The sequence below is a fragment of the Pogona vitticeps genome, chromosome 2 (genome assembly GCF_051106095.1).
Source record: "Pogona vitticeps strain Pit_001003342236 chromosome 2, PviZW2.1, whole genome shotgun sequence".
In the NCBI taxonomy this organism is placed as follows: Eukaryota; Metazoa; Chordata; class Lepidosauria; order Squamata; family Agamidae; genus Pogona; species Pogona vitticeps.
The window spans coordinates 47,433,782-47,461,162 of record NC_135784.1 but is presented as its reverse complement, the minus strand read 5'-3'; the positions used below and the strand labels follow the sequence as shown (position 1 = coordinate 47,461,162).

The window sequence follows — 27,381 nt, the reverse complement described above, 5'->3', positions numbered from 1 at the left end:
TTTCATGTCTGAGGGCTTCCCTTCACCATGGGCCCCTCCCACTTGCTGGCTTTTCCCTGGTCCCTGAGAGTACTTGCTGTAGGTTTCTTTAGGTTTCCCCATCGATTTCCCCTCACCCAAGGGCTTTCTTATTTGGGAAATAAAATCTGCGATCTCGGCTGCTTCTGCCACAGATTTCGGTTTCCTTTCCCTCACCTGGAATTTCAGTTCCCCATGCAGGACTGAATAGAACTGTTCCAGCGCTATCAAGTCTTTGAGCTGCTGAAAGGTCTCTGTCCCCTCCTGAGATAGCCATTTCTCTAGCAGCCTCACCAATTGGGCCCCCACTTGGGTAAAAGTCTGCTCTGGTTTCTTGGTGATTGACCTGAATCTTTGCCTCAGCTGTTCCGCATTTATCCCATGTCTGGCAAACACCAGTTTTTTAAACTCTGCAAAATCTTTCATCAGTTCCTCTGGCATCTCTGCATAGACTTCTGCAAGGCTGCCACTGATTAAAGATCGCATGATGGTCATCTTCTCAGTTTCCCTTACTGAGAAGTCCACAAACGCTCTTTCCACTAGGGAAAAGAACACTTCAGGGCAATCTCCCTTGTGGTAAACAGGGAATTTCTTCAGGTCAGCTTTAGACAATTGGCCTCCCTCAGAATCCCTATTGTTATTATTGTTCTGATTCATCAGTTCCAATTTTCTTAACTCAAACGCCATTTTCTCTCTCTGCAATTCCAATTCAAATTGTCTCTGTTTCTCCCTTTCCCTTTCCTCCATTTCAAATTGCCTCATCCTCAGTTCATGCTGTTGGGCTATGAGCATTTTCCTGAGTTCTGGGTTCTGTTCTCCCGTGCTGTCACCCTGCACTGAGCCAAATTCATCCTCAGAACCTTGGTCTACCTGGGGGTCTTTCACTTCACCCATTTCTGCCATTTGGCTTCGAGTCAAGGGCATAATCCCCCCCCCAGAACAGGCTGCTTTCAAAAGTCAAGCCTCAAAATAAAGCGACCACTTTTTTTTTTCTTTTGCCTCAGAACCAGCTTTCTATAGATTGCTGCTGTTCTTCAGCACTAACTTGCAACAGTTGCGAGCCAGAGTCTACCCCCCTCTGCTAGGCCTCGCAGCAGGCAGGCTAAATCACTTCTACTTTACACAGTTTTGCCTCAGCCTTTTTCCCGCCAAAACAGGTTGCCTCAGAGCTCCCTAATCTAGTCCCCAGTTGGCACGTTCTTCCACTAGCGCACCTCCCCGTGAGGTACACCTAGAAGATTACCTACGCGCCCTCAGATTGTCCCTGACTAGACCCCCCTTGCTCTGGGCACACTTGCCAAGGCTTTGCTGGACCACTAGACAACTGGACCAGTCGTATCCCACCGCTGCCACCAATCAATGTGACAAACCCAGACCTACTGGGATATGCCACAGTTTCACTAAGCTGCCACCAACCATTCCCTATAAGAAGTCACACAGACCAGGGATGGATTTTTAACAAATAAAAGAACAAGGTTTATTAAATAACACACAGGGAAAATAAAATGATCAGGTGAATAAGATACAGTAACGTGGCTTAGTCTCAATCATACATACACACAGTTTGGTTCACACAGAACACTTAACTTGAAGCACAGACCCTGAACCTATCAGTTCTGGCTAACCATACAGACACCTGAACCTATCAGGTTGGTACTGACTGACACACAGTAGTACCCTGTCTGACACACAGACTCCCACTCAAGCTTCTTCTCTCAGCTTTTCCTCCCAGCTTCTCCTTCTCCACACACGCTCCACATATATATACAGTACAGCCCCTCCTCCTGATGTCCCGCCTTCCACTCCCCATAGGATGGAACTTTCCCTCCAAACCCATGACAGACAGGTAACATCAGTGCTGTATGTAACAATTGGTTTTTCCCATTTTGTGTGTTTTATCAGTTAAATGCTTGGGGAATGGAAGGGGAAGGATGTGTATGGGAACACTGTATTTTTGAATTCTGATCAGAACACTTTTTGATTCAGCTTTCTCATGTGCTTTTTAAAATAAATGGTTTAAATTTTTCGGTAGCTACAAGTGCTAACATAATATGCAGTAGTTAGATGTTTTGTATAAACATAGGTTCAACAAAGTATATAGAAAGTGAGCCACCTTAAAATAAACATGCCCATGAGAGACAGTAATATCAATAGTTGCAGCAATATCTTTCTTAGGACCAACCAAAACAATGCAGATGTTTATGAGCATTCAAGTTCTTCAGACTTTCATCAGGCTAGAGGACAGAGAACAGCCATTAGTTCTTTGTCCCTGTATGTATTTCTTGGTGTAAGTTCCTTCATATACTACATCAGTGTAGTACCCTGTTTCCCCCAAAATAAGACCTAACCTGAAACTAAGCCCTAGTACAATTTTTCAGGATACTCATAATGTAAGCCTTACTCCAAAAATAAGCCCCAGTTAAGTGAAACCCACCTTCCACCATTGTGCAGCAACCAGAAGATGACATGACTGTATTTGAATAATGTAGATTGTTGTACATGGGAAAAAAATCCCCTGAAAATAAGCCCTAATGCGTTTTTTTGGAGCAAAACTTAATATAAGACCCTGCCTGATTTTCGGGGAAACAGGGTATATGGGCCAAAATCGTGTTGAAGAAAACTGCACATACTGTATAAGGCCAGTCGTGCAAGTGTTGTTTCCTTCCTACTGGCCTTTTGTCACGTAATCAGGCTCATGACTGGATGTATGATTCATTGTGCAACACAAGAATCATTAAGAGCAAAGCAGATGGCCCTCAAAATATGTGGAATTGTTCACTTGCTTCTCCTTATATGAATGCATATGGGAATATGTTTCAACCTATAAACATTGGTAACTCAGAAAAGTATGATGTTGATTGGTTAATCAAATTTCTACTCCCCGTGTGGACAGAATGCTGTATGATGAGTTTTTTTGCTGGAATATCTGATCCATCAGATTATACAATATATTATATTGCTGAATATTGTATAGAAATATAATATAACCAATAGAATCTTTTGGTTTTTTGAAAGTTAAGGAATAATCCAAATGTACCTTATGCCTTAGGAGGGAAAGAAGTGTGTTTGCTAGGCCAGATTGGAAGAACAGCACAGTACCGTATATTTTGCAATAATTCCAGTAGCCAGAGGTCCTTCTGCAGACTTTCAACTGTTTTCCCTCATCTTTGAGGTGTAGTGACTTCTTCACAAGAAAGAGAGGAAGAAATTAAAGGATCAAAAATGGTTCAGCCTTATTGTGTGTGTGTGCGTGCATGTTTTAATTATTAAAATGTGACCAACAGAATAGAAAATATAACTAACTTGCAGTGGTGACACAGGCTTCTTCAGGTGGGTAGGGAAATCATGCATCTCTAGTTGGTGAGTCCTTGGTTTGCACACTGCTGCAGTACCACATAATAAGATTACTTTGCCTACATTCACAAATGTGTTAGATGAGTTGCTTTTGTTTTTTTACCTTCTAGTGCTGACTTTTTTGAAGATGAAGCTGTTCGTCATATTTTGAAATACAAGCCATGGTGGGTTAAAGCTTATACAGCCAAGATGGCCTCTCAAGAATGTGATGACAGCAATCAAACTGCACTTGGTAGGTCATGCCTGGTGCAGGTAGCCCTCCCCTCTCCTGTGCTGGCTTGAGAGCAGGAGGCCTTTTAAGTTGGTGGCGTTTTGCAGTGCTTGCTTGCTATCCTTAGTGGGAAAAGAACGGATGCTCTACACATACTTCTGTCCCTTTCCAAACAACTGTAAAACCTTGCTTAGGAAGACTTGGGTGTTATTATGGCTGAAATCCTGTTTCTTAGTGTATCACGATTCATAACATTCAGTTCCTTCCTAGCCTGGAAAAAAAGGAGCTCTTGTATATGCTGTCTATGTGCGCAATAGAGGCTCTCGATTTGCCAGCTGGGAATGGAACCAATGCTACAAATTGTGTTATGCTAAATAACAAGATTTCAGCCTGTGTGTAACAATGTAAAAGGGGCAAATGAAATAGTTGGCAAAGTAGACTGCCACTCTGTTCCTTACCATTCTTCTAAAATGTTTTCCTTTGGTTATCCTTTCTCATTCATGAAAAACAAAGAAAAAAAACTGACTAATTGCAATGAATTTAAACTGATACTAGGCATCTTGGTTTGTCTAGGGCAGTGATGGCGAACCTTTTTGAGCCCGAGTGCCCAAACTGGAAAACAAACAAACAAACAAAACCCCCAGCGGGCTGCCATGGCAGCGGAAGTGGTGGCAGAAGCAGGAATTGCGGGCATGGAGGTGCCTCCAGACCCCACTCTAGATCCGCCTCCAGTCATGCCCAACCCCACCACTACCTATAGCTTGGCTGGCCCGCTGGCACCAGCTGCTCCGTATCCTGGCCCGCTGCCTGTCGGAGTGCTAGCACTGGGCTGCAGCCACCTCCTCAGGTCTGGCTGCCAGGGGTAGCAATCCAGCAACTTATAGCTTGCGTGCCCACAGAGAGGGCTCCTGTGTGCCAGCTGTGACATACGTTCGCCATCACTGGTCTAGGGTTATTGTGCACAGAATTAGACTTTAGACTGAAAGCAGCTGTCATTAAAAGGGCGCCTCTTAGGAAACTACCAGACCCATAATGCCTAGGAGTTTCCCAAAAGCTTAGTCCTGTCAGCTACTACTTCTGTTTTCCAAGATAAGCCATTGTTTCTCAGTTCTAAGGCATTACAGACATCTGAAAGGACTGAGGATTGTTTGGCTAAAGCCCCTAGAAATCTGGTTGTGGGAATTCCTGTAGACGTCTGTGGGCTGTAATCCACAAATTCCAAAAATCCCATGCTTGTTGATCATAATAGACATGGAATGTTCTTGCACTGAGTTTTGAAAGAGGCAGTGGAACATGTTTTAGAGATTATCCATGTTGAAGGCATCTTCTCTCTGTTAAGGATGTTGAACTAGTTGATTGTTCGGTCCTCTGTGATTCTTAGGCTACTAAATAAAGTTGGTAGAAAGGCAATTATAAATAAGGGCCCTTTAAAAACTCTCTCTCTCTTCCTTGCAACCTTTTAAAACTTTATTATAAAGAAAAACTGATTCATTTGGTACTAAGTAAAATTCTTACTGTAACAGCATGTATAAAATTTTATCTCTTCAAACAGGTTCATGCTCCACTGATAGCATGTAATATACTAGTGAAAATGACATTTTCTATGGATATATCTGACACCATAGGTTTAATGATTTCCTTCTCTCCTCCCCCTCCTTTTTTAGCAGGCATGCTCTGCTGAAACTGCAGTGATTTTCAGTATTTTTAGGAAGAAGGTACGGCATGATTGCGCTGAGTGAAGAATGCACATTTGCTGCAAACTAGTTTTTGAATTAATTTTTGTCAAAATTGTAAATGTCCTTTCTTTTTTAGCAAAGCCGTGTTGAGAATGGACGTTGAAAAACACTTAAGAGACACCCATTTGATGCACCAAATTGTCACTATCCTGTGATAAAAATACATTTCAAATAGTTTTGTCTTTTCCATAGTGCCTTCTTTTAAAGTGCAATGTTCTATGCCATACAATAGAAATGATAATATACAGCGCTGTTAGATATTCTCAATGCCCATTTTAACTTTTTTGCCTATTATGTTACTTCTCATAAGGATGCAGACTATCTATAGTCTGACTTTTGGTACAAGGCTTTGATCCTATTGCTCATTCGATCAAATTCCAAAGCAACACGCTCCACATTTTCAATTTGAATCTTTAACTGCATTTCTTGAATCATTTGCATTTCAATAATTACTATAAGCTTTGTTTCTTAGCATTGAGTTTTAGATCATGTCCATTACTTACTTTTTACTTGTTAACAATTTTAGACCATAGATCTTTGATTCACTTGTTTGTGTCTTTTCTAACTTCTTGTTTAGGTTTGCTGCGATGTGTTGTGGGTGAAGCTGCCTGGGGAAATAGTCTGGAAATGTATTAAGTCTTGACATGGGAGCTTTGTATTCGTATCCCAGGGGATACAAATACGAAGCTCGGCACCGCAGATGTCACGGAATTCCATTCCTGGCCCCTTCCACACACACCCCCCCCGAGCCAGCCAGGTCCACTCCCCGGGCTTCTTGCAGTGTGTGCCTCCAATCACAGATGTCATCCCGCCAGTGCTCCCCCTGCCTCTTCCTTCAGCCAACCACTCAGCAGCTGAGCAGGGAAACTCATCTTCCCACCTCCTCAACAGCGGTCTGCTGAGGGTAGAAGTATGGCAGGACTACATCTGCAGCTGGGGCAGTGTTGCTGCTGTTGGGTGCGCGTGCACTGCAAGGGGCCCAGTGAGTGGACCCAGGCTGGTTCTGAGGGGAGAGAATGGCACTTGTGGTGCCATGTGCTGTATTCGTATCCCCTGAGACATGTATATGAGGCTCTCATGTCTAATCAAGTCTAAAATGTGGCTGCAGTATTTCTTATTGGGACTGGTACTATGAATTTGCTGTGCTAGCGCTTTGCCATTTTTTGTCACGTCTTGATTTGTTTTCAGGCACAACTTCAGCTGCTGGCTTTGATCTTTTAGATCACGTCTTGGGACCCTGTTACATCAAGGACTTTAACTTGCTTTTATATTGTAAACTTCCATAAAAACCTTTTGTTCCAAGTGACAAGATAAATCAAGTCAAGTAACGTAACCAGTTAATTTGCTGCAGTTGCCTCCTAGTCAGCTGCCTTCTCCATCCATAATTCTGTTGGGCTGGCTCAAGCTTTATGTTCATTTGAAACACTTTGTGTTCTAATTTTGCCTGACCTTTCAGGATAATCCCTGGTTTGATCTGAATTTTACTGCTAGCGGTGCATGGAGAGTGTCCTTAACAAGACACATGGCAGGGTTAAGGATATAGAAGGAGTTGTAGCAGATTGTTTACTTTCAATCCAAGGATAAGGGTGGATGATACCTTGATTTAGACCATTAAAATCTCAGCTTAGGCATTAAAGAAATGGGCTTGGCACAGAAGAAATATAAAAGTTCCAAACATAATGGTTGTGTGTGTAGACTTACATTTCTTTGTTAAAAGCTAGTTCCAAAATGGGAGCTGCAGGTTGAGCTCAGAGGTGGCAAGTGTTTGCTTGATTTATTCTGTTCTAAACTAATTTGTGCATTTTTCTGAGGGTTTGAATGGAGCAGTGGTAGGCCACATTTCTTACCTTTTTGTGTCTGCATCTACTTGCTTTTCAGGAGGCTGTTAAAGCCATTTCATCTCCTCCAACTTTGCTTCTCTCTGCTTCATGCTTCCTAGTTCAGATTGTAGAAAAGAAATGTTTTCTAGGAAGCCAATAGAAATATTCTTTTGATATCGATGCTGACATTGTTGGTTTTTGTGACCAAGTGTCCCTCCAGTAGAGGGCATAGTATTCCTTTAACACAGTGGTCCCCAACCATGGGCCTCCAGATGTTCTTGGACTTCAACTCCCCAAATTTCCCATTGTGTGAAGCAAATCAAGGAGATTTTTTTTAGATAAGCCTAACTAATTATGTAGCCTTTCCCATGGGCTGGGGGAGATGTGGGCATTTCATGGAACTCAGGTCTGTATTGTAGCCTTGCTCATGCAGAGCCCTGATTAAAGCGTTTCATGTTCTTTAAAAGTCATGTTCAGCTTACCTAACAATTCATTTTTATTTGATTTCACAATATAAAATGCTAAGCCTCTTGTTTTAAACGACAAGCAGTCTTCAAAAGTGTAGGGAGCCTTGTGCGTTTAATGTATCATTTGCATGCTCTGAAGTAATTTATTTTGTCCCCAGTAATCTATCTTGCTTGCTAGCGATCAGTTCTCCAATTTCCTTTTATAGGAGAAGAAAAATGATGCTTAATTTTTTAAAAGGCCCCGTCTTTCCTCGGGCTTCTAAGTGCCTAAATAAAATATTAATGAGTCTCACTCTTATTTATTAGGCTCTTGAATTGAATGAAATGGTTAGTGTCCAGCAATCTAACATCTATTATACTAATGATAGGCAGAAGAGTATTACATAGGTTCAAAAAGTCAGGACTACCATAATGGTATGATTCTGATCAGGTTGCACATGTTGGCATTGAAGCTCAGATGGCAATTTTGTAACACACAGATATGATGCCCACTTCTGGATTTGAGTAACCCGGTCAACCCATCCTTTTAGTATGATTACTCTCAACTTTTCTTTTAGAGCAAATAAGGTGCTTTTGTTATTTATGCTGGTTATATTTATGTACCTGGCCATACGTCTCCAGCATAAAAATCATTTGGAATTTATTACCTTTGAATGGTTTGTTTCAAAGAATACTTGTTAATAGTATTCGCTTATTTACTCTAAGAGTAGTTTTAACTGTTGAGTGCTATAAGGATTATGTCCAGAACATGATAACTGAGAAACAGTATCAGGATGATTGGCTGAGCCCTGACCTTTTCATAAGTACAGTGGAGGAGAGAACCCTCTGACAGGGGTTTGACTAAGCAGCTTAACAAGGACAAACCATCTTGAGTACTTATGAGATGCCGATGCCAGTTTGCTTTAACATACCATCCTGATCATCTTGGATCTTGTCTGTTTGCAACCAGTCAAAACGAAGCAGGGTCACACCTGGTTACTATGTGGATGAGAGACTACTAGGGAACACCAAGAATCTCTAGGTAGAGCTAAGAAAGAATCTCCCCTGAGACCTTGGGGAGCTGCTGCCAGTCAGAGGTTACACTACTGAGCTAGAGGGACCAGATGTCTAGCTCTGTGTAAGGTAGCCTCCTGTGAAAAAGAATAAAAGGGGAAAGTGCCAGAGTTGGTAGTGTAGAGAAGGGCACAGCTGGAATTTGAACAGCAAGCTCCTGTTAAGAAGTGAGGAATGCTGCAGCATTTTGTTGCAGATGTGCATGCATGGTATATGTGCAATTTGCCCAGCTGTAAACATAGGAACGGTGCTGAAGATTGAAGTCTTACGTGGATCTGGTTTGTATTTCCACACTGATCAGTCAAATGCCAACAGGAGGAATGCATTTAATATGTAAATACAGCCACACTAACCCTAGCTTGTACTCCCCAGCAACCAGTATTGAATGTCACTCTTCCTTTGATTCTGCTGCCAATAAACACTCAGTGCAGTGAATAGCCGTTGATAGTTAGTTCCTCTACAAATTTTTATTTATTTATTTATTTATTTATTTATTTATTTATTTATTTATTTATTTATTTATTTATTTATTTATTTATTTATTTATTTATTAAAACAATTAAGCATATATTAGGATTAAAAACCAAGGTTAAAACAATTTAAAAACATTTAACTTAAATAAACTTCACCTAAAACTGAAGTGAAATTTCTCCAACCCTGAAACATGCATATATTTAACTTTTAGGGAAAATGTTTATAGATTTATTTTCAGCTTAGACATTGGATAAGTATGGAATCACATACTCTACTGAAAACAGGTGATGAAAGAAATCTCTTGATCTGTTTTTAAATAACTTTATTTTGAAAAACCAAGATGCCTGATTCAGAACACGTGCACATGCCAAACTCCAGAGACTTCTAGACTTTCTTGGATCAGAATATGTCATCTGTCACACTTCCTCCTTATCTCAATCAAGTTAAAATTAAATAACTTAATTATTGTTGCTAGAACTTCTGATTTTAATATTAGCTCCAAGCTCTATATGCTCACTTTTGAAAATGTTTCTGTTTAACAACACCCGATTTGGGTCCAGTAAAGTAACTTCTGTTGTTTCAAGAAGATATTCTTAACTTTGTTTGTACATCAGGCGGAACCACTTGGTGTACAGCAGGGTGGATTAAAATGAATTATTTTTACATTTAAAAAGATTTTTGAATTTAAATTATCAAAAAATCCAAATTTCTTTATTTAAAACATGATTTAAATAAGTTTAATTTAAATCAGATCCACCCTGGTGTACAGGCACGATAATTGGGGGCAGGTGGAAAAGATCCTACTTTTAGGGCCACTAAAACGATTGTGCAAAGTTGGAAGTGCTGGATAAGAGGGGAGTCATGTTGTCACTTTGTACATTACTACAGATTCATGATGGCCTTCCCATTCTGGCAACCATGCAGAGTAGATTGATCATACATGGAAGGGAAGTGTTGAATGAAAAACTTAGTTTGCTGCCTTTTTCTTTGGTGTGGAAAAAAACCCTGAAGCACTAGAAATGATGTCGGTGGGTGGTGGGTGGGTTGGAATCTGAGGAGATATGTTTTTTGGACTGCATAATCTAATCCAGAAAGTCTAGGTTACAACAGTGCTATAAGTGATATAACGCCTATCTGGTTTCCCACAGTGAGCAGGCTGAATATTGAAATGGTATCTTAAAAATCTGAAACATTTGCATTAATAATCTGTCTAAGAAATTCTTTCTTGCAAACCATGCTTGTTAATTGCTTGTGCAGCAACTGCAGTTTGGCTTCATATATCTGAGGTGGCTATGAATTAAGTTTAACACTTTCAGTGTTACCAAGCAGAAATCTTTCCTGTGTATTCTAGTAGGAACACTGGGATGATTAAACTGTTTCCCCTGTTGTTATTGTTTAGTCGTTAAGTCGTGTCTGACTCTTCGTGACCCCATGGACCAGAGCACGCCAGGCCCTCCTATCTTCCACTGCCTCCCAGAATTTGGTCAAATTCATGCTGGTAGCTTCGGTGGCACTGTCCAACCATCTCATCCTCGGTCGCCCCCTTCTCCTCTTGCCTTCACACTTTCCCAACATCAGGGTCTTTTCCAGGGAGTCTTCTCTTCTCATGAGATGGTCAAAATATTGGAGCCTCAGCTTTAGGATCTGTCCTTCCTTCTGTTCCCCTGTATATCATCCCAATTCCTACTCAGTCCTAAGGAACCTGTTTATTGAAATGTAACAGGCAATGAAGTGCTGCAGAAAACAAGTGGTTAATTCTGAAATTAACACAGGAATAATTCTAGGTTTTGGTCAAAGAAGGTTCTCATCAATACCATCTTTGTGTGTGTGTGTGGTTATGAATATGGGTTGTTTAGAATAACCTTTTTGTTTTTAGTTTCTTTTACAGAAGACGAGAAAGAACAGCTGAGAAAATTCACTAACAGAACGTTTCTGCTTGACAAAAGAACCTGTCAACAAGTATGTTTGAGCCTTGCTGATATACTTCTGGCATATTGCTATGAAGTCTATGTCACTGAAGGAGAAAAGAATGTGAGTTTCTTTCCCTTCCCATCCTAACCCTACTTCCTGTATGAAATTTTAGTTAAGTCACTTTGCCAGTATAGCTAGAGGGGATTTGTGCTGTCATCTAGAAGAGTTGGCTTTACAGTGCACTTAGTACTCAAGGTTAAAAACACACGACTGAAAAGTTATACTAGACTGTTTCCCCACCTCCTTGAAATTAACAATCCAATGTGTGGGGTGTTATTGTTTTAGAATGTCCAGCAAATGTTCTGAGTTTTTGTTTAGTAGCAGAGAAGGAACCAGCTTGAGGAGAGGTGAGAAACCCTTCTTTGTGAAAAGTGCTGTATTGATCTTTATGGTTTTATAAACATATAAGCTAAACAAACAAACAAACAATATGTTCATATTGGTTTGTTTACTGTTTTAATACCTTGATATACAGTGGGGTCTTGACTTAAGAACGGCTCGAGTTATGAACATTTTGACTTACGAACCGCTCTCATAGGAAAATATTGACTTGACTTACGTACTTAGATTTGAGTTACGAACTGAAAAAAAAAACCACGTGGGAGGCAGGGAAAGTGCAAAATTGGAACTTTCAGTTAACTGTTGGCCAGTGAAAAGGGTGCCTGTCTGCTTCCTCACTCCTCCCAGGGTTTAGAGAGTGGATTGGGAGACAGCCTTCGGACTGCCTGGTACTGTACTGCCTGGACTGTCTTTTCCCTGCCTTCCCTGAACCTTTCTTGACCTAAGGAAAAAAGAAACAAAATATCCCCCTCTAGTGGTCGAAGGCAGAATAGCAGCTTCCCATTAGTTTCTATGGACGGAAAAGAGCAGATACAGATCAAATGGTTTTCAATGCATTCCTATGGGAAATGCAGATTTGACCTGCGAACTTTTTGACTTGAGAACCGCCTTCCAATACGGATTAAGTTCTCAAGTCAAGACCCCACTGTATTTTCCACGGTGTGACAAACCCAGACCTACTGGGATCTGCCACACGTTAACTAAGCTGCCACCAACCATTCCCTATAAGAAGTCACACAGACCAGGGATGGATTTTTAACAAATAAAAGAATCAGGTTTATTTAAAACAACACACAGGGAAAATAAAATGATCAGGTGAATAAGATATAGTAACGTGGCTTAGTTTCACTCATACATACACACAGTTTGGTTCACACAGAACCCTTAACTTGAAGCACAGACCCTGAACCTATCAGTTCTGGCTCAACCCTACAGACACCTGAACCTATCAGGTTGGTACTCTGACACACAGTAGTACCCTGTCTGACACACAGACTCCCACACCAGCTTCTTCTTCCCAGCTGCTGCTTCGTCACATCCCAGCGTCTGCTCACTTCACCACACAGGCTTCACATATATATACAGTACAGCCCCTCCTCCTGATGTCCCGCCTTCCACTCCCCATAGGATGGAACTTTCCCTCCAAACCCATGACAGACAGGTAACATCAGTGCTGTATGTAACACCTCCCCTCTTTATAAGTTGTTTTGTAGGGGGAAAGCTAACGTGCTTTTTCCCAAAAAACAACCTGGATAAAATACACAAAACAGTTATACATACAATATCATACTTACTTATACTTACATTCTAAGTTAACCATAGCAATTAGGCATTTAAACATTTACCATATACATTACATCAATTTACCTTTATTCATACAAACCAAGTTCAAAAAACAGGTACATTTAACTTTTTGTCATCAATTTATATACATAGTCCATGTTTCTTTCGCCGTCTTCAATCTTCGGGTCTTCTTGACAAGGTGTCAGCAACACAGTTCACTGACCCTCTGACCACCTTCACTTCAAAGTCATAGTCCTGCAGATTTAAAGCCCACCTCATAAGTTTGCTATTGTGGGTTTTCATTGTCTTTAACCATTGCAGTGGTGAATGGTCAGTGCACAGAGTAAAATGTCTTCCCCAGATGTAAGGCTTGGCCTTCTGGATCGCGTAGACTATGGCCAAACACTCCTTCTCCACGGTTGCCAAATGTCTCTCACCTTTTTGGAGTTTCCTACTCAGGTAGGACACTGGATGCTGGTCACCATTCCCATCCTCCTGGCAAAGAACTGCTCCTACCCCGCTGTTAGACGCATCAGTGTAGATGATGAACTCCCGGTCGAAGTCTGGAGCACGCCGCACTGGATAGTTGATGAGCGCCTGCTTCAACCTCTGGAACGCCGCCTCACAGTCGCTGGTCCACGGGATGTGGTCATCAGCCTTCTTCCTCGTCAGATCGGTCAGCGGAGCCGCAATCTCGCTAAACCTCGGGATGAACTTTCTGTAGTAGCCCACCAACCCAAGAAATGATTTGACTTTTTTCTTGTTGTTGGGTCTGGGCCAATCACGAACAGCTTCTATTTTGGCCTCCAGGGGTTTTATCACTCCTCCCCCTACCATGTGACCCAAATATTTTCTTTCTGGGCTACCCAGCTGCAGTTTGTTTTCTTTGCAGGGCCTAGGCCAAAGCACTTCCTCCCCTGGATTAAAGTGCCTCTCTCTAGCTTTGTGGTCATACCACGTTTTCTTTCTGACCTTTTGAGCTTGCAGGGTCTCTGCTGCTAGCTCTAGGTTTCTCTTTAGGTCTTTCCTTAAAGAGTCTATGTATGTCACAACGTCTTGTGGGTCATTCTGGGTGATCTGCTCCCAATTTTGTTTGATCAAATCAAGGGGCCCTTTCACCCTTCTCCCAAATAAAAGTTCAAATGGACTGAACCCGGTACTGGCTTGTGGCACTGATCGATACGCAAACAAAAGGGATTGCAGCTTCTGGTCCCAATTGTTTGGATTCTCTGCCAAGTAAGCCCTAATCATGCGCATTAGAGTCCCATTGAACTTCTCAGTTAACCCATTACTTTCAGGATGATAGGCAGTGGTTTCCTTGTGCTTAATTCCACAGATTTGCCATAAGCGTTTCATGAGCTTTGATGTGAACGATGCGCCCAAATCTGTGATTATTTCTGAGGCAAATCCCATCCTGGACATATACCCCACCAAGGCATCTGCCACTGTGTTAGTTTCAATATTAGTCAAGGGTATGGCTTCAGGGTACCTCGTGGCATGGTCCACAATGGTGAGAATGAACCTGTTCCCCCTCTTTGTGGCCTTGGGCAAAGGTCCCACAATATCCACCCCTATGCATTTGAACGGAGTGTCAATCACAGGCAAAGGGCACAACTTTGCTTTGGTCCTATCGCGGCTATTCCCCTGCCTTTGACACACATCACATTGTTTACAGAACTCCCTGATCTGCTTCCCTATGTCAGGCCAGTAGAAATTCTGTGTGATTCTCTGCTGTGTTTTGTTCACCCCTAAGTGTGCAGCAAACATGTCAGAGTGCCCCCTTTGTAAGATCATGGGGCGATACTTTTCAGGTACCACCAGCTGACTTCTGATCCCATCTCCCCCTTTTGAGATATTCCTCAGGGTCTCTCTATATAAAATCCCCTTTTTCTCTCGAAATCTCACTGGGGTTTCAGGTGTTAGCTGGGCGTCAGTCACCTGTTCAAAATACTTTTGGAGAGTGGCGTCTGCCTTTTGCTCCTGTCCAAATCTGCTGTCTGTGGTTAAGGTTTCCACCACAGCTTCTGAACTCCCCTCTGCTTCCGTCTCTGGCTCATCATTACCCCCCTGAACTGTCCCCGTGGTGGCTTGTGAATGTGTAATCACTAGCACCCGTTTCACATGTTCAGCCAGGTCATTTCCCACGAGCACGGCTGCTGGCAGAGTCGATGAAATTGCTAGCCGCCACACTCCCCTCCAGCCTTGAAAGTTCACCGGTACCTCCGCTACTGGCAGGGAGATCACCTGCCCCTCAATCCCTGCCACCTTCATGCTCTCATTTGGGATTACATATTCCCTAGGAATAATATCTGGGTGGCACAGGGTCACCTGAGAACAAGTGTCCCGCAGCCCCCGATACTGATGGCCAAGTATTCCTACGTCCACCCCTGCTGTCTCAAACAACTGAGAATCTGTTCTCACCAGCAGGCAGCGCCTGACCTCTACAAGAGGACCATTTTCCTCAGCCTGATCAGCAGATGTAGCTGTTTCAGATTGAGTAGCCATGGCAGCAGGCTCCCTCAGTGACAATGAGCCTTGCTCTTTCTGGACACAGAACACAGCTTTTGGCTTGGTTCCACTCGAATCCTGAGGCACCATTCCTTTTAGCTGCTTTAATTTCTCACACTCTGAGATTAGATGGCCCTTTCCCTGACAGAAATAACATTTTCTGGTGTATTTTGAGTCTTTCTCATCTTGTTTTGGTTTTCCCTCCAAAATCTGAGGTCTTGGTTTCATGTCTGAGGGCTTCTCACCAAAATGGCCGCCCATTTCTGGCGGGCTCTGAACTAACCCTTTGGAGTACTTAGGGTCCCATGTTTCCCTCATGTTTTCCTCAGAATAATTCAGGTTTTGAAGTTGTGCCTTAACCTGTGTGCCTTCTTTTGGTTTCAGAATAGTTTGTGGCTTTATCTTTCTTTCACACTCATAAACCATATCCACTGCCACTTTGGATTGTAAATCTTTTCCCTCAGAAAACTCATCTATGCCGTATGCATCCTTAAAAACTTGCCTTAATAGAGTAAACCCAGACCTCTGTTTCTCTTTCAGTTGTTCAATATATCTATTTTCCATTTGCTTAAATATATTTTCAATATTTTTCATCTCTTCCATATACCTATCCCAGTCATCATCCCTCTTGGATTTTTCCTCACTATTTATTTTCATTTGGCAAGTGGTGCAGCTTTGACAAAATTCTTTTATTTCTTTTCCCATTTTTGGCCAGTAGTACTTCTGGGATATTTTCTGCTTAGTCTTTGCCATCCCTAAATGTCCCGATAGGGTGTCTGTGTGACATTTTTCCATTACTTTCTTTCTATATTTAGAAGGAACTACAAGCAATTTTTCCTTCTTGGAGTTTATTAAGATCTCCCTACATAAAAGTATGTAGACATGGTCTAGAGGGGCGGGGTAAAAATCAAATAAATAAATAAATAAATAAATAAATAAAAGGCCTTCTTCTTCACAATAATATCTCTCACGGTTCTCAGGGGTTACTGGACAATTGCTAACCATCTTAAAGCACTGCTGCAAGGTTGGATCTAGTTGTTGATCCCATTTGCTAAACTCAATAGAGTCCTCCCCCTTTGAGTTCTCCATTTCTATTTCTAACTGCCTCATTTGAACTTCATGCTGTTGGGCTATGAGCATTTTCCTGAGTTCTGGGTTCTGCTCTCCTGTGCTGTCACCTTGCACTGAGCCAAATTCATCCTCAGAACCTTGGTCTACCTGGGGGTCTTTCACTTCACCCATTTCTGCCATCTGGCTTCGAGTCAAGGGCATAATCCCCCCTCAGAACAGGCTGCTTTAAAAAGTCAAGCCTCAAAATAAAACGACCACTTTTTTTTTCTTTTGCCTCAGAACCAGCTTTCCCTATAGATTGCTGCTGTCCTTTCAGCACTAACTTGCAACTGTAGCGAGTCAGAGTCTACCCCCCTCTGCTGGGCCTCTCAGCAGGCAGGCTAGATCACTGCTACTTTACAGTTTTGCCTCAGCTTTTTTCCCGCCAAAAACAGGCTGCCTCAGAGCACCCTAATCTAGTCTCCCCAGTTGGCACGTTCTTCCACTAGCGCACCTCCCCCTGAGGTACACCTAGAAGATTACCTACGCGCCTCAGATTGTCCCTGACTAGACCCCCCTTGCTCTGGGCACACGTGCCAAGGCTTTGCTGGACCACTGGACAACTGGACCAGTCGTATCCCACACGCTGGACACCAATCAATGTGACAAACCCAGACCTACTGGGATCTGCCACACGTTAACTAAGCTGCCACCAACCATTCCCTATAAGAAGTCACACAGACCAGGGATGGATTTTTAACAAATAAAAGAATCAGGTTTATTTAAAACAACACACAGGGAAAATAAAATGATCAGGTGAATAAGATATAGTAACGTGGCTTAGTTTCACTCATACATACACACAGTTTGGTTCACACAGAACCCTTAACTTGAAGCACAGACCCTGAACCTATCAGTTCTGGCTCAACCCTACAGACACCTGAACCTATCAGGTTGGTACTCTGACACACAGTAGTACCCTGTCTGACACACAGACTCCCACACCAGCTTCTTCTTCCCAGCTGCTGCTTCGTCACATCCCAGCGTCTGCTCACTTCACCACACAGGCTTCACATATATATACAGTACAGCCCCTCCTCCTGATGTCCCGCCTTCCACTCCCCATAGGATGGAACTTTCCCTCCAAACCCATGACAGACAGGTAACATCAGTGCTGTATGTAACACACGGCACTTCAATATATCATTTTAAAAAATTCTTCTGTGTCAACAAGCTTATTTGTTGAGAATCATTCTTCTTAAGGTAGGAGGCACACGGTCTTCTGGATCCTATCTTAGACAAATTGAAGCTTTTAAGAATTACATGAATGTGTCTGTTATATCGTTGTGAATGTTTGTTTTGAGCTGCCTGGAACTGGATCCCTGGAAAGTGATGACTAGTGTTAAAAGTGTTAAGTTTGGGTAAGATAAGGTTTAAGATAGCACTGGATAATTACCAGAGGTGAATTTCTCAGAATACAGGTATGAATAAACAGGTAAGATTAGGAGTTGAAAGCAGATTGCAGGCTTTAAAGAAATGTTTACAGTGCACAGATGGAGAACAAAATTAAAGGACCTGTAATTGATAGGTGACACAAGTTCCAGGAGCAAAAGCGATGGTAGGGCACTGTTCTATAAGACGTTTGTCATACCGCAGTGCCCCGCAAACTAAATATGGCATGGCTATAGATGCTTTTATATTATTCTAGCTGTGCAAAGTCTTAGAATTATTTTCTCTAAAGTGAACTTGGTTTCTTTACCGTCCTCTTTTAATGTATAAGTACATGCACGAAACCCTTCTTAGTTAGCTTTTATCTTTTTGTCTTTGTGTTATTGTGTTGTTATTTTTTTTTAAAAAATCTTAACTTAAAAACTTTAGGTATCTATAAAGAAAGATGCAGAATTGATTGAATATTTCAGACTTCATAAATTTTAGTAGCCATTTAGGAAAGAATTGCAATTGGATGTGTCTGTAACTTTCACAGAAATCCTGAATTCCTTGAGTCTTAAAAAAGCTGTGTCTTAAATTTTCCCCCAAAACATTTAAGTCTTATCGTTTTACAATTGTAATATCTCATATGTTGCAGTATTTGTTTTTCAATTCTATGAGAATAGTTTCTTTGTTTTAATGAAACATTGTATTCTAATGTACTTATGTCCTTAATGAACCAGGTTGAATCACCATGGAATATACGAAAACTGAGTTCAACTTTGTGCTGGCTGGAGGTAAGATAAGCGTTTCTTAGCTAATACAAGTTAAATCAATCGATGTACTGTATCTGATAAACTGTTAGTAGTTTATTGCAGTGCAGTATTGAACAGAGTGAGAATTTCACAGCCAGTGTCTTGCTTGCTTTTGAAATAAATATGTGTTGTCCTCTTACTTTATTCTTTTCTTGAAATACAGACTTTTACTGCCATCTCTGAAGTCCTGATATCCTTTGGAAGAAGAGTGCTGTGTTACCCTCTCTACAGACACTTCAGTCTAGTGACTCGGGCCTTAAATGACACCATCATGATATTACAGTTAGGTAAGATAGTTGCAACGTGTCTTGAGTTGCATGTTACCTTCCTAAGCTGGCTGCTTCAGATCTATTTTACATCTCTCTGTGATGCTTGTAAGAACATAGTTTTAGTCATTCAGCCTTCCATCCTTCCGAGATCAATAAAATGAGTACCCAGCTTGCAGTGGGAGCCCCCCCAGTGAGCTGCCCCAAAGAGTGCTTTAAGCACTCTGACATGCTATATAAGCAGCATGCTTTGCTTTTGTTTTTTCGCTGCTGGTCTGTTTCTAAGCCAAATTCAAAGTGCTGGCTATCATAGCTTAGATCAAACCTATTTGAATGATCATACAACCCCAGATGAGACTTCTCAGCTTTTAAGATCATCTGGGAAGGATCTTGGTTCCCGAGCAAATTTGGTGAGGATACAAAAGGGGGCCTTCTCAGTAGTTGCTTCTAGGCTTTGGAATGTGCTGCTGTGAGAAGCCAAATTTTGCGCTTTCCCCGCCTCCCCCTTCCAGTCCGTAGGCTGCAGGTCGTCCCCGCTGTCAGCTTTGAGCTTTCTAAGCCCCAAAAGCCCAAAGCTGACAGCGGGCGCAGAGCGGCTTTTGGCTTCCCGCCTTCCAAAGCTGCAAGCCAAAAGCCGCTCTGCGCCCACTGTCAGCTTTGAGCTTTCGGGGCTTAGAAAGCTGGACCCACTGGCCTCTTGCTTCCTGTCCCCGGTGCCCTCTGCCTCCTGTCCCCGCGAGGATGGGAGGCAGAGGACAGTGGGGACAGAAGGCAGAGGGCAGCGGGTGCAGCTTTGGAAGCCCCAGATTTTTTTTTCTTCGGCTGGAACGAATTAAATGGTTTTCAATGCATTCCTATGGGAAATGGACCCTCAACCTACGGAATTTTCAACCTGCGGCCACAGGTCCAATACGGATTAATTCCGTAAGTCGAGGGTCCACTGTAGTACTTTGAAAACTGTTAATTGTTTTATAGTGTTGGTAATTGTGAGCTGCCTTAGGTTCAGGGAGAAAAGTGACATATAAATAATATAAATCAGCAGTTCTTAACCTTTTATCATAGAACCCTTTAAATATATTCAGTTGCCACGGGTCACCAAGACTTAACTCAATATTTAAAACTCTAAAGTGCATCATATATTTATTTAAAGTTTTCTTATGAAGGGTCTTCAACACACTTCAATCAATCCATATTATGAGATGTTGCAATCTAATTTAAGCTATTTAAGTACTTCTTCAGTTGTAGTGTGTACCAACGAGGAGATGAACAGTATGTCTTCGAAAACATTTATCTCATGCTTATATCTAACGTAGCACAGTAAGGTTGCTTTCTTATGCCTGTGCTTTCATCCATTTGTAGTACAAAGTAGGAGGACATATGAATTCTTTTTAATATTTGTTATTTGCTATTGACTGACAAACCATTGATTAGCTTCTTAACTGTGCCATTTGACAAAGGTATTAATGAAAGTTCTATGGCAGCTTTCTCATTGATCAATGCAGAAATCATGATTTTTACAGCAGGTAATATAAGTTCTATATCCATTGAATGTGGTTTTCCAGTTTTTGCTGTTAGTTGAGAAACATGAAATGAGTCCCTTACTGCATTTTTGTTGTTACAAGCAGTTGCAGTCTTTTTTTACCATTTTCCTACTTTCCCAAAGCTCATGTTCCTTACTTTTGAAAAGCTCGATGCTCTTTGTTGCATGTTCTTTGTTTCGTATTGAGATGTCTTTGCAATTTTGATGGTTTCATGGCCTCGTTGGACAATATCTAGTAACACAACACACACTGAGGTACTTGCTTGTCTTTGAGACCTGTACACATGAAGCCAATCAACAGATACTCCTTGCTATAATGCTGATCCTTTTTAAGATGACTGGAAGGTGCTTCATTTTGCTTTGAACAGGATAAACCTCATCAACCTCATCAGTTCTTTTATGTTTCAGGTTCAGCCAGTCATCCATTCTGAGGCTCAGCCAAAATGTATTCATACAAAATTCACTGCAATAGTACTGAAAAGTAATAGTGATATAAAAATGTCATTGCATCTCCAAGGTTGCCTTTTATTCTCATTAATCAATGATTTTTTTTAAAATCAAATTGATTTAAATCATGATTTGAATCCAATTTAAATTTAAAATCAATTTTTAAAAATTAAATAGTTACTTAAATCAAATTTACCCTACTTTACAGGGGAAGACACCTTCCTTTGACTGCCTAAAGTTACTTAGGAAATTATTGTATGATGAAGTGTGATTAGGTCAGTTGAACAGTCGTTAGTGCTCTGGGTAGAAATTTAAATCACTTGGCCTCCATTGGAGCATATGTTGTTTTTTAGTTGTTAAGTCATGGCAAACTCTTCATAGCCCCATGGACCAGAGCACTCCAGGTCCTCCTGTCTTCCACTGCCTCCCAGAGTTGGGTCAATTCATGTTGGTAGCTTCGATGACACTGTCCAGCCATCTCGTCCTCTGTCGTCCCCTTCTCCTCTTGCCTTCACACTTTCCCAACATCAGGGTCTTTTTCAGGGAGTCTTCTCTTCTCATGAGATGGCCAAAGTATTGGAGCCTCAGCTTCAGGATCTGTCATTCCAGGGAGCACTCAGGATTGATTTCCTTCAGGATGGATAGGTTTGTTTTCCTTGCAGTCCAGGGGACTCTCAAGACCCTCCTCTAGCACCACAACTCAAAAGCATTAATTCTTCAGCGGTCAGCCTTTACGGTTCAACTCTCACTTCCATACATTGCTACTGGAAAAACCATAGCTTTGACTATGCAGACTTTTGATGTCTGTGCTTTTTAAGATGCTGTCTAAGTTTGTCATCACTTTCCTCCCAAGAAGCAGGCATCTTTTAAATTTGTGGCTGCTATCACTATCTGCAGTGATTATGGAGTCCAAGAAAGTAAAATCTGCCACTGCCTCCATATCTTCCCCTTCTGTTTGCCAGGACCAGTGGCCTTAATCTTAGTTTTTTATGTTGGTCTTCGGACCATTTTTGGCGCTCTCCACTTTCACCCTCATTAAGAGGTTCTTTAATTCCTCCTCACTTTCTGACATCAGAGTGGTATCATCTGCATATTTGAAGTTGTTGATATTTCTTCCAGCAATCTTAATTCCTGCTTCGGATTCTTCCAGTCCTGCCTTTCTCATGATGTATTCTGCATATAAGTTAAATAAGCTGGGGGACAATATACAGCCTAGTCATACTCATTTCCCAATTTTGAACATATTAGTTGTTCCATATCCAGTTCTACGTAACTGTTGCTTTCTGTCACACATATAGATTTCTTAGGAGATAGATAAGGTGGTGAGGCACTCCCCTTTCTTTAAGCACTTGCCATAGTTTGCTGTGGTGCACACAGTCAAAGGCTTTTGGGTAGTCTATGAAGCAGAACTAGATGTTTTTCTGGAAGTCTCTGGCTTTCTCCATAATCCAGAGTATGTTAGCAATTTGGTCTCTAGTTCCTTTGCCCCTTCGAAATTCAGCTGGTACTTTTGGGAGTTCTCGGTCCACATACAGTGGTGCCCCGCATAGTGATGATAATCCGTTCCGGATAAATCGTCGCTATCCGGATTCGTCGCTATATGGGGCAAAAACCCCATAGGAACGCATTAAACCCTGTTTAATGCGTTCCTATGGGGGGAAAACTCACAGTTATACGAAGATCCTCCATAGGAGCGGCCATTTTTGGTGCCTCTAAAGCGAGGCAACACAGCGAGCGGTCATTTTGGAACCGCCGATCAGCTGTGCAAACATGGGGCCTTTGGGAGAACAGCGAGGGAGGCAACCCTCCCCCGCGGTCCTTCCTAAGCCACCGCCTGCATTTTCACCCAGCTGAGCGGCGGTGGCTTCGGAAGCTCGCTGGGGGAGCCGGGCGAGAGCAAGAGGGAGGGAACATTTGACGGGCGGGCCCTTGGGTTGCTCCCGGAGAAGTGCTTCTCCGCGAGCAGCCCAAAGGCCTGCCCATCAGCTGTTCCAAAAAGCGAGCCTTTGGGCTGCTCGTGGCGAAGCGCTTCTCCAGGAGCAGCCCAAGGGCTCGCCTTTTGGAACAGCTGACGGGCGGGCCCTTGGGCTGCTCGCGGCGAAGCGCTTCTCTGGGAGCAGCCCAAGGGCTCGCCTTTTGGAACAGCTGACGGGTGGGCCTTTGCGATGATTGTGGGGGAGTGCTCCCCCGCGATCATCGCAAAGCAAATTTTCCCCATAGGGGCCATCGCAAAGCGATTGCTCTTGCGATGGCAAAAAGTCCATCGCAAAGCGATATCATTGCTAAATGGAGCAATCGCTATGCGAGGCACCACTGTACTGCTGAAGCCTACCTTGTAGGATTTTAAGCATAACCTTGCTAGTGTGCAAAATGAGTGCAATTGTACAATAGTTGGAGCATTCTTTGGCACTGCCCTTCTTTGGGATTGGGATATAGACAGATCTTTTCCAATCCTCTGGCCACTGCTGAGTTTTCCAAACTTGCTGGCATATTGAGTGTAGCACCTTAACAGCATCATCTTTTAAGATTTTAAATAGTTCAACTGGAATGCCATCACCTCCACTGGCGTTTTTAGCCATGTTTTCTAAGGCCCACTTGACTTCACTCTCCAGGGTGTCTGGCTCAAGGTCAGCAACCACACTATCAGGGTTGTCCGCGACATCCAGATCTTTCTGGTATAATTCCTCTGTGTATTCTTGCCACCTCTTCTTGATGTCTTCTGCTTCTGTTAGGTCCCTCCCATTTTTGTCCTTTATCATGTCAATCTTTGCACAAAATGCTCCTTTAATATCTCCAATTTTCTTGAACAGATCTTTGGGTTTTCCCTTTCTTTTTCCCCCCTCTATTTTTTTGCACTGTTCTTTTAGGAAGGCTCTCTTGTCTCTCCTTGCTATTCTTTGGAAGTCTGTATTCAATTTTCTGTAACTTTCCCTATCTCCCTTGCATTTTCTTTCCCTTCTCCTCTCTGCTATTCCTAAGGCCTCGTTGGACAGCCACTTTGCTTTCTTGCATTTCCTTTTCTTTGGAATGGTTTTCGTTGCTGCCTCCTGTACAATGTTATGAGCCTCCATCCAGAGTTCTTCAGGCACTCTGTCCACCAAATCTAGTTCCTTAAGTTAGTTCTTCACTTCCACTGTGTATTCATGATGGATTTAGTTTAGATTATACGAGACTAACCCAGTGGTTTTTCCTACTCTCTTCAGTTTAAGCTTGAATTTTGCTATAAGAAGCTGATGATCAGAGCCACACTCAGCTCCAGGTCTTGTTTTTGATGACTGTATAGAGCTTCTCCATCTTTGGCTGCAGAGAATATAATCAATCTGATTTTGGTATTGCCCATCTGGTGATGTCCATGTGTAGAGTCGCCTCTTGTGTTTGTTTGAAAAGAGTGTTTGTGATGACTAGCTTGTTCTCTTGAGAAAACTCCTTTGCCCTGCTTCGTTTTGAACTCCAAGGACCTGTTGTTCCTTTTATCTCTTGACTCCCTACTATTGCATTCCAGTCCCCTATAATGAGAAGAACATATTTCTTTGGAAAGATGGAGCATATAGTTAACAAAAAAGTGCCACATTTACTTGAATTATTTCATTAAGGAAAGAAGGAATACGTAGCATAATCTATCATGGTTTTCAAGATGCTTTGAGAGAAATTAATGAGGTATTAAACTAAATAAGTAGAAAAACACTCTAAAATTAATTACTTTAGGTAGGATATATGTATGAAAGTCATCCTCACTGAAAGTGTCAGTATTACTGAAGTGAAAATTCCTGCTTTTAATAAACTTCTCTACTTAGAAGACTAGAACACTAGTGTTTGCAAAATAGCCTAAAATAAATAAAACTGATTTTTCAAGAAAAGTATTTAAATAGAATTTTTATTCGAAAAGTGTGAGTTCTTTGATTAAAACAGATGAGAAGCAAGGTTTACGTGGCTGCTGTTAATATATTTGTGAAGAGATCAAGAAGATTTGAGGCTTAGCTGTTAGGTTGTGTTGTTGTACCAGCTAGTGAGAGGCCATTCCCATGAGAGGAATACCTGTGTAATCTTCTTTTGGGCCAGTCCAGTTTATTTTAACTGGAACCTTATTGCTAATCAGCTTTCACTGCTTTTTTTTCCTGAGAGACATGAAACTTAATCAGTGTTCCAGATGGTTCTGCTGCACTGGTTTAAAATATGTAAAGAGGGAGAAATGTTAGTCTGTTTCAACAAGAAAGAAAGAAAAAGAAGAAAAAACAAATTTATTTCACTGTGAGTTTTCATAGTGCCAGCACATTATTAATGAGCAGCAGTTCACTGCCATTACTTCTGTCATTTCATTTAAACTTGCATAAATCTTCAGTAGGATCCTGCCTGCAGTGTGATAAAACTCTACAAATATGCCTAGTTTTGGAAACATATATCCATGGCACACTTTTGTCTTACAAACATATATATTTGTATAATAAGACTCGAAGTCTTTTGAGAGACACACTCTTCCTTATGTCTTCCCCTCTTCACATACTACATATTTTATTCACTAGCCTTAAGGACATTTATTAAGAAGTAAATCACTTTTATTTCACCTTAAATGACCCTGGAGTAATAGTGTATTTCCTTACTTTCTTTGGGATACCAGTCCTAGTTCATGCAACTGCTGTTGGTATGTCCACAACACAGACTAATGTGCATAAAATTCAAAGTTTAATTTGCAGGAGCTCAGCAGCAGCATGCTACCTGTGTGGAGCCTTATTGTACAGGTTCAGAGATTTGAAACAGAGGAGACTTGTTGCATGACACTGTTCTTGTTTTTTTACATGCCACTTTAGTAATCCTTCCCAAGGTTTTGGGTGACACTCCTTCAGAAGCAATGATGACATCCTGTTCATGACATTGACACATTCTGTGGCTGAGAACCAATTTGTTGATTTTATCTATATGCCATCTTTTCCCCAGCAATGGGGCACAAGGCAGCTCAGACGCAAGGTGGAAATCAGAGCAGTTTTTTCAGGATCGGTATTTTGTGGTACATGTCAGGCAACAGTTTTACTGCTGCATTTTGCACTGGTTGTAGCTTCCAAACATTTCAAAGGCAGTCTAATTTAGATATAAGCTGCCTGAATAGTTTAGTCCGTTAGGTATCTGGATGCAGAGCCAGAAGCTGGGAGGTCATTTCCCCACTGGGGAGTAGAGACAAACCTGTGTAGCCATAGGCAAGCTGCAGGGCTTCCCCAGAAGAAGGGAATGGTAAACCACTTTTGAGTACTGGGGGGAAAGCCTGAAAAGGATCACTGTAAACCGGATTTGACTTGACATCATGCTGTTATTAATTTGGACATAATTAAAGAATGAATCACTGTGGCAATGACATAAAGCACAAATGTAAAACACTTTATATAGTATAAGGCACTAATGAATTCTAAACAATTTAAAACACGCCCATTTGAAAAAAAAAGGAAATAGAAGTTGTCGGCAGTAAAAAAAAAATCTTTAAAAAAACCCCAAAGAAATAAAAACGTTAAGATAAAAAAAATTTATTATAACGCTTTTCTTAAGAACAGCTACTTAGTTCCTAAAAGCCTGCTGGAATGTTTAAAAATGGGGCATTTCTGTATGATGTAGAACTCTTCATTGCTATTTGTTTTTGATGTATTTATATGAGTGTGTGATCTGTGCCGTGAAGTCGGAACTGATTTACAGCAACTCTAATTGATGCTTTTGAATTGTGGTGGTGGAGGAGGCTCTTGAGAGTCCCCTGGACTGCAAGGAGAACAAACCTATCCATTCTGAGGGAAATCAACCCCGAGTGCTCACTGGAAGGACAGATCCTGAAACTGAGGCTCCAATATTTTGGCCATCTCATGAGAAGAGAAATCTCTATGGAAAAGATCTTGATGTTAGGAAAATGTGAGGGCAAGAGGAGAAGGGGACGACAGAGGATGAGATGGTTGGACAGTGTCATTGAAGCGACTAACATGAATTTGACCCAACTCTGGGAGGCAGTGGAAGATAGGAGGGCCTGGCGTGCTCTGGTCCATGGGGTCACGAAGAATCGGACACGACTAAACACACACACACACACACACACACACACACACACACACACACACACACACACACATACACATATGAGTGTGTGTTCTGTGCCGTGAAGTCGGAACCAGCTTACAGCAACTCTAATAGGACTTTCAAGGTGAATGAGACATTTAAGGAGTAGTTGCACTAGTTCCACTGCCCCAGTGAGTTTCTGTGGTTGAGCCCAAATTTGAACCCTGTTCTCCAGGGTCATAGTCCACCACACTGGGATTCCATTTATATGAGTAATCTCTGAATATTCTACAATGCTGTGTATTGGGCATGAGATAGTAGTGTCTGCCTGGTTACATTTGTTGTGGAAAGGAGGCTTCAAGCTGACTGTATGAAAATAAGCAAGAACCTGCCTTTGTTTGGATTGGTTTGTTAGAATACATCTGATATATTAATAGGAAGAATATTCTTCAAGTGCTGGTCTTTTTTTTATAGGGATGAAATGCATCACCCCTACAAAAAAAGAGAGGGGGAGATGTCATCAGACTTGGTGAGCCCATCTGCTCCCTTCTGTTTCTTGTTTATTTTTCTCTCTTT

At 41.8% G+C, this 27,381-nt stretch overlaps 1 protein-coding gene across 3 annotated transcripts in view; it reads left to right on the top strand.

Moving 5' to 3' along the window:
• The window catches only part of SHQ1 (SHQ1, H/ACA ribonucleoprotein assembly factor), a 115,907-nt gene that overhangs the window by 15,195 nt on the left and 73,331 nt on the right, over positions 1-27,381 (top strand). For all 3 annotated transcript variants that reach the window (XR_013541591.1, XM_072989434.2, XM_072989435.2), the window contains 4 exons: positions 3,483-3,604; positions 11,010-11,164; positions 18,457-18,510; positions 18,692-18,815. Coding sequence is in view for 2 of the 3 variants with exons in the window: in XM_072989434.2 (XP_072845535.2) it covers positions 3,483-3,604; positions 11,010-11,164; positions 18,457-18,510; positions 18,692-18,815 (455 nt within the window). In the remaining variant the exon portion in view is untranslated. The remainder of the gene's footprint in view (positions 1-3,482; positions 3,605-11,009; positions 11,165-18,456; positions 18,511-18,691; positions 18,816-27,381) is intronic.